General features: G+C 55.9%; 2 protein-coding genes across 2 annotated transcripts; both read left to right on the top strand.

Moving 5' to 3' along the window:
- The first annotated feature begins 247 nt into the window (after positions 1-247).
- Positions 248-1,809, top strand: MRPL55 (mitochondrial ribosomal protein L55). The gene is made up of 4 exons (XM_057402896.1): positions 248-452; positions 1,359-1,548; positions 1,616-1,693; positions 1,774-1,809. The coding sequence occupies exons 1-4, from the start codon at positions 427-429 to the stop codon at positions 1,807-1,809; spliced, it is 330 nt and encodes a 109-aa protein (XP_057258879.1). The 5' UTR covers positions 248-426.
- A 232-nt stretch (positions 1,810-2,041) lies between these two features.
- On the top strand, positions 2,042-5,162 carry CUNH1orf35 (chromosome unknown C1orf35 homolog). Its single transcript, XM_057402883.1, has 8 exons — positions 2,042-2,418; positions 2,534-2,687; positions 2,777-2,822; positions 2,923-3,005; positions 3,144-3,216; positions 3,829-3,908; positions 4,223-4,363; positions 4,556-5,162. Exons 1-8 carry the CDS (start codon positions 2,241-2,243, stop codon positions 4,809-4,811), a joined length of 1,011 nt encoding a protein of 336 aa, XP_057258866.1. The 5' UTR covers positions 2,042-2,240; the 3' UTR covers positions 4,812-5,162.
- The last annotated feature ends 327 nt before the right edge of the window (positions 5,163-5,489 follow it).

The raw sequence follows: 5,489 nt of genomic DNA, 5'->3' as shown, positions 1-5,489 counted from the left end.
GCTGAACTACGGCGGAGCAGAGGGAGCCAGTATGGGGCCGAAGCATGGCAGGAATGGGGGGGAGCTGTCATGGAGCTAAACCATGGGGAGGGAGGAATCATTATAGGGCCGAACCATGGCGGAGATAGGGGGAGTCAATAGGGCGCCAAACCATAGCGGGGATATATGGAACCATTATGGAGCTAAACTATACTTGAGGGGCCTTTATTGGTCTAAACCATGGTGGGGAGGGGGGGAGCCAACATGGGGCTGATGCATGACGGAGAGGGGACTTGGGAGGTTGCACTGTGATGAGGACAGGGCCATCACCCTACAGCCATGCCATACGAGCTCTGTGTCTCCTAGGGTGTCCCTGGGAGGCTGCCGCACCTCCTGCTGTCTGCCAGCTCCTTACATGCTTGATCTGCCCTCACTCACTCAAGTAAGATGGCAGCTGCAAGCCGGGCACTGAGGTGAGTTGGTGGCAGAGGCTGCAGTGCCCCGGCGGAGAAGCTGGGCCCTTCGTCAGGAGCCTTGCTGGGGACAGGTTTTTTGGGGTGATGGAGGTTTGTGTCTTCCGTAATGAAGTCCAGCCCGGCCAAATACAATGTCCTGCACATGGATCGGGGCAATCACAAGCACAGCTACAGGCTGGGGCAGATTGGATTGAGAGCAGCCGTGAGAAGGACTTGGGGGTGCTGGCTGACAAGAAGCTCACCATGACCCAGCAGTATGTGCTTGCAGACCAGAAACCAACTGTGCCCTGGGCTGCATCACCAGCAGGTCAGTTCTGCTCTGGTGAGACCTCCTCTCCTGCACTGCTGCAGCTCTGGGGTCCGCAGCATAAAAGGTGCAGAGCTGTTGGAGTGAATCCAGAGGAGGGTACAAAGATGCTCCGAGGGCTGGAGCAATGGAGACAGGCTGAGAGAGCTGGGCTTGTTCAGCCTGGAGAAGAGAAAGCTCCCGGGAGACCTTAGGGCAGCTTCCAGTGCCTAAAAGGGCTGACAAGCTGAAGAGGGACTTTTGACAAGGACAGGTAAAGACAGGACAAGGCAAAATGGCTTTAAACTGACAGAGGGGAGATTTAGATGGGATCTGAGGAAGAAGCTCTTCCCTGTGAGGGTGGTGAGGCCCTGGCACAGGTTGCCCAGAGAAGCTGTGGCCGCCCCATCCCTGGCAGTGTTCAAGGCCAGGCTGGATGGGGCTTGGAGCAACCTGGTCTAGCAGAAAGTGTCTCTGTCTATGGCAGTGGGAGTTGGAACTGGATGAGGTTTAAGGTCCCTTCTAACTCCAACCACTCTGAGATTTAACACACCATGATGGCATCTCTTGCTCTCACAGCCGTGACTGACCTCACTTCTCTTTTACCTTCCCACCAGCGCCCTGCGCCTCGACACCATCCCCAGGCTGCCTCCGGTGATCGCCCTCTCCAGCCGCAGCAACTCCAACCGCACTTCAGTCTCCCACCTCCACAGGCAGCTCTACGGCCGCCTCTATCCCGTCCTGCTGGTCAAGACCGACGGCTCCACCATCCGCCTGCGCTACAAGGAGCCCAAGCGGATCCTCATGGTGAGGCGGGCGGCGGGCGGGGCGGCTGAGGGCGCGGCTGGGCCGGGGCTTCACGCCGTTCCCTCAGCTGCCGGTCGACAGCAACACGCTCCCCAGTCCGGTCATGGGGGGATCCCCGAGGCTGGCGTTCACACACCTCGGGGACGTGCGAACACCCCTTCCCCCCCCCCCCCCCCGGACGTGCAATCGGTCTTCCGGGTCGTGCCTCCCCCCCCCGTTCTCCAGTGTGTGTACCCTTCTGCTCCGTACAACTCCCCTTAAGCCGCCCCCCCCCCCCCCCCCCCCCCCAAGCTCTCCCATCTCCTCCTACCCCGTGGTGTCCGCCCCCCCTCCTCCAGGCCCTGCAGCTCCTCTCAGGCTGTGCAACACCCCCCACATAGGCTGCAACCCCACCAGCTCCTGTGGACCTGTGTATTAATCCCCACGCCGTCTGTTCTCCGTCCCCCCCACCAGGCCCTGCCACCCCTCCCCAGGCCGTGTATCCCCCACCAGGCAGTATATCTTTTCCCCCAGGCCCTGCCACCCCAGTTCCAGGCCGTACAACTCCCCAGGCCAGGCACCCCCTGCCTTTGGGTTGTGCACCTGCCCTTCCAGGCTGTGCAGTCCCCTTCTCCAAGGATTTGCCTACCCCACCAACTCCAGAGGGGGCACATTTGCTTCCCCTAACTCAGTGACCCTCCATCATCCCCTACATGGAGGAGCTGGGGGGGGCTAAATCTGGGCCTGGCCCCTTTGCAGGTCACCAGCACCCCACCACCACTGAGGGGTCCAGCACCATGTTTGGCTCGTCCCGAGGAGGAGTGCGAGGGGGCCAGGACCAGTTCAGCTGGGAGGATGTCAAGACAGACAAACAGCGTGAAAACTACCTGGGTGAGGACCGACCTTGGCCAAACCCCCTTTCCATCCCCATCTTCCCTGTCCCTCCAGCATGGTTTTGGGGTGCAGATAGATGTTTTGGGGTGTTATGATGTCTTGCCCCCCACAGGAAACTCCTTGATGGCACCGGTGGGCCGGTGGCAGAAGGGGAAGGACCTGACATGGTACGCCAAGGGCAAGAAGGACACAGCCCCTGCGCTGTCCCGTGAGGAAGAGCTGGCTGCTGTCCGCCTGGCTGAGCAGGAGGCCATGCTGGCAGCCCTGTGAGTCTACCCCCACTGCCACCGCAGAAACACAGGAGGTGCAAGGTATCCCCCACTCATATACGCATCACCTGGGTTTTGTTTTATAGGGGCTACAAGAACCTCAAGAGGCAGCCCACCGGGCTCAGCAGGGAGGTAAGGGGGGCCCATGCATCCCGTGTCATCTCCCCTCAGCTCCGTGTGGTGTTTTATGGGGGGACACACACACACTGAGGACATTCTTGACCCCCCACAGGACCTGGCCGAGGTGTGCAAGCGGGATGGCACCGAGCGGGATGAGAAGAATGTGGACCGGGTGGTGGGCTTGGGCAGCTCGAGGTACAAGGAGCCAGTGGGGGTCCCACACCAAAATGCCCCATTTCAGGGCAATGCGATTGTTTAATTTTGCCATTTTAATGCTTTTTTGTTGTTGTTTCTGTGGGGTTTGTTTGCATTTGGTGACTCGTCTCTCCCCAGCGGCAGTGCTGGCCGGATAATGCTGTCCAAGGAGGACAAGGAGGCTGCCAAGATGGGGCTTTCTATCTTCACGGTACGGTGCTGTCATCTTCCTTACCAGGTTTAAATCAAAGATTGAAAAAGGGCAGAAATCCCTTCCCCACGCTCAGGGTGTTTTATTTAAAACCAGAGCTGATGGCTGTAGCACAGAGGCCTGTGTCCTGTCTGCACAGAGGTAATTTGTGGGGTTTTAATTAGAAGCAGCTCTTGTAGGTATTCAAATTTTTTCTGAATTTAATTTTTATTCAATTTTCTTTTTTTTTTTTTTTTTTTTTCCAAATTAAATTTAATTTTTTGTAGAATCCCAGAATGGTTTGGGTTGGAAAGGATCTTAAAGCTCACCCAGTTCCAACCCCCTGCCATGCACAGGGACACCTTCCACTAGACCAGGTTGCTCCAAGCCCCATCCAGCATGGCCTTGGACACTGCCAGGGATGGGGCAGCCACAGCTTCTCTGGGCAACCTGTGCCAGGGCCTCACCACCCTCACAGGGAAGAACTTCTTCCTCACATCTCATCTATATCTCCCCTCCGTCAGTTTAAATCCATTCCCCCTTGTCCTGTACTACAAGGAGAAGATCGCTGCTTCTTGTAATTCAAAGCTATGGCCTTACAGACTCGCTCTTTTTCTCTTTTTCCAACCCTAGCACCAGAAAGTCTCCAGCAGCCCCGAGATGCCTCTCTCCAAGAAAAAGCAGGAGAAGGAGGAGAAGGTGGAGGAGAAACGGTGAGTATGGAGACTGCCATTTCAGTGGGGAACTACCAGAAATGGCCTATTTTTGCAAGGAAGATACTTTGCAAAATGCTTCTGTGACTCCTTTTGGCATTGGGCTTGTTCTGCATCTGCCTGAATCATCCCCAAAACCTCTGGTTTGCCCCAAAAACCTGTTTGTTGAGTTGTTTTGGATTTTTTTATGGGCACTTCTTCTTGGCCAAGGATGGAAGTGGTGAGATGCAGCTGGAGGGAGGGATGGGGATGAGTGTTTGGAGGAGCCAGATGGATGTGTGTGGCAGGGATACTCACTGATCTCTTCCCTGCAGACCAGAAGGGAGCAAGAAATCCAAAAAGGAGAAAAAAAAAAAGAAAAAGAAAAAACATAAGAAGGAAAAGAAGAAGGATAAGCATCACAAGAGGGATGCTGTCTCATCGTCTTCCGAGTCGTCTTCGGACGAGGATGACAGGTAGCTCAGGATTGGCAGAGCATCATTGCTGGAAAATGGGCTGAAGGATTTAGGAGAGCTGCATTATCATCGTGGCTGGCATCAGGATGCCCCATCAGCATCTCCTGGCTTTCCAAAATCCATTTTTCATCCCCAGAATCAGCTTCTGGATTCCCTGTGTCCCCACTGTCCCTTACTTTTCCTTACCTGTAGGCACCATCGAAGGAAGACCCAGCAGCACCCTGAGCCATCACGGCACAGCAGCCGGCATCGACAGGACACGGATTCCTCCAGCAGCAACAGCGATTCCGGTAGGAGCCCCTCGCGCCACCCTGCCCGTCAGCAGAGCCAGAGCAGGGATGGCCATGGCTGGCACCCATCCCCACGGCGCAAAGGGAGGAAGAGGAGCAGGAGCCGGTCCCCTCCGTCCCGTGGGGCCAGGCAACGCCATGACACCGATTCGGACTGAGAGGAAGCTTGGGGGTTGTTTCCCAGGGAGAGCTCACAGAGACTATCTATTTTATAAGGTTATTAAATTAAAGAAGCCACAGCTCTGCTGTTGCCGGGGCTGAGCCCAGCGAAGCTCGGTGTGTGGTGCAATGGCAGCTGCCCCTTCCCTGCCCACAGCCCCTGCCTTCAACATGGGACAGCCCCACCAGTGGTGGGGGGCAGCAGGGGGCTGGGTGCCTCCCTCCTCACTGCCTGGATCTATCTGTCCAGCCATGATTTAGCTGTGGGGTGGGTGCTGGCACTGGAGTGGTTCTGGCTGCAGTGCTAGAAATGCTGCAAATACTTTGTGTTTATGTAAAGAGACTTATTACTATGCGGATATTGTGTTTTTAACATCTTCTTTCAAAGCCCTCAAGTAGCTGCCAGTGAAGTGGCTGAAGGAGGATTTTTTTCCTTAAGTTTACAGCTGTGAAATAAAACCCAGGACTCATGCACTGCTGGGAGGGTTTTGCATCTTGGGTCCAATGGGTTTATGAGAGCCAGGCTGTCGGGCTCTCCACAGGACCACCTCTGCACTCCATGGGCTGATGAGTGCTCCCCACATGGTGATGGATGCTCTTCATGTCATAAGGGTGCTCCCCATGGGGCTACACATGCTCTCCATAGAGCAGTGATGCCCTCCATGCGCTATGGGTGT

The sequence above is a fragment of the Pezoporus wallicus genome, unplaced genomic scaffold, assembly GCF_028554395.1.
Source record: "Pezoporus wallicus isolate ANWC-B61680 ecotype Strahan unplaced genomic scaffold, APGP_CSIRO_Pwel_v1 contig_8057, whole genome shotgun sequence".
Lineage (NCBI taxonomy): Eukaryota > Metazoa > Chordata > Aves > Psittaciformes > Psittacidae > Pezoporus > Pezoporus wallicus.
This window is presented reverse-complemented; position numbering and strand designations above follow the sequence as displayed.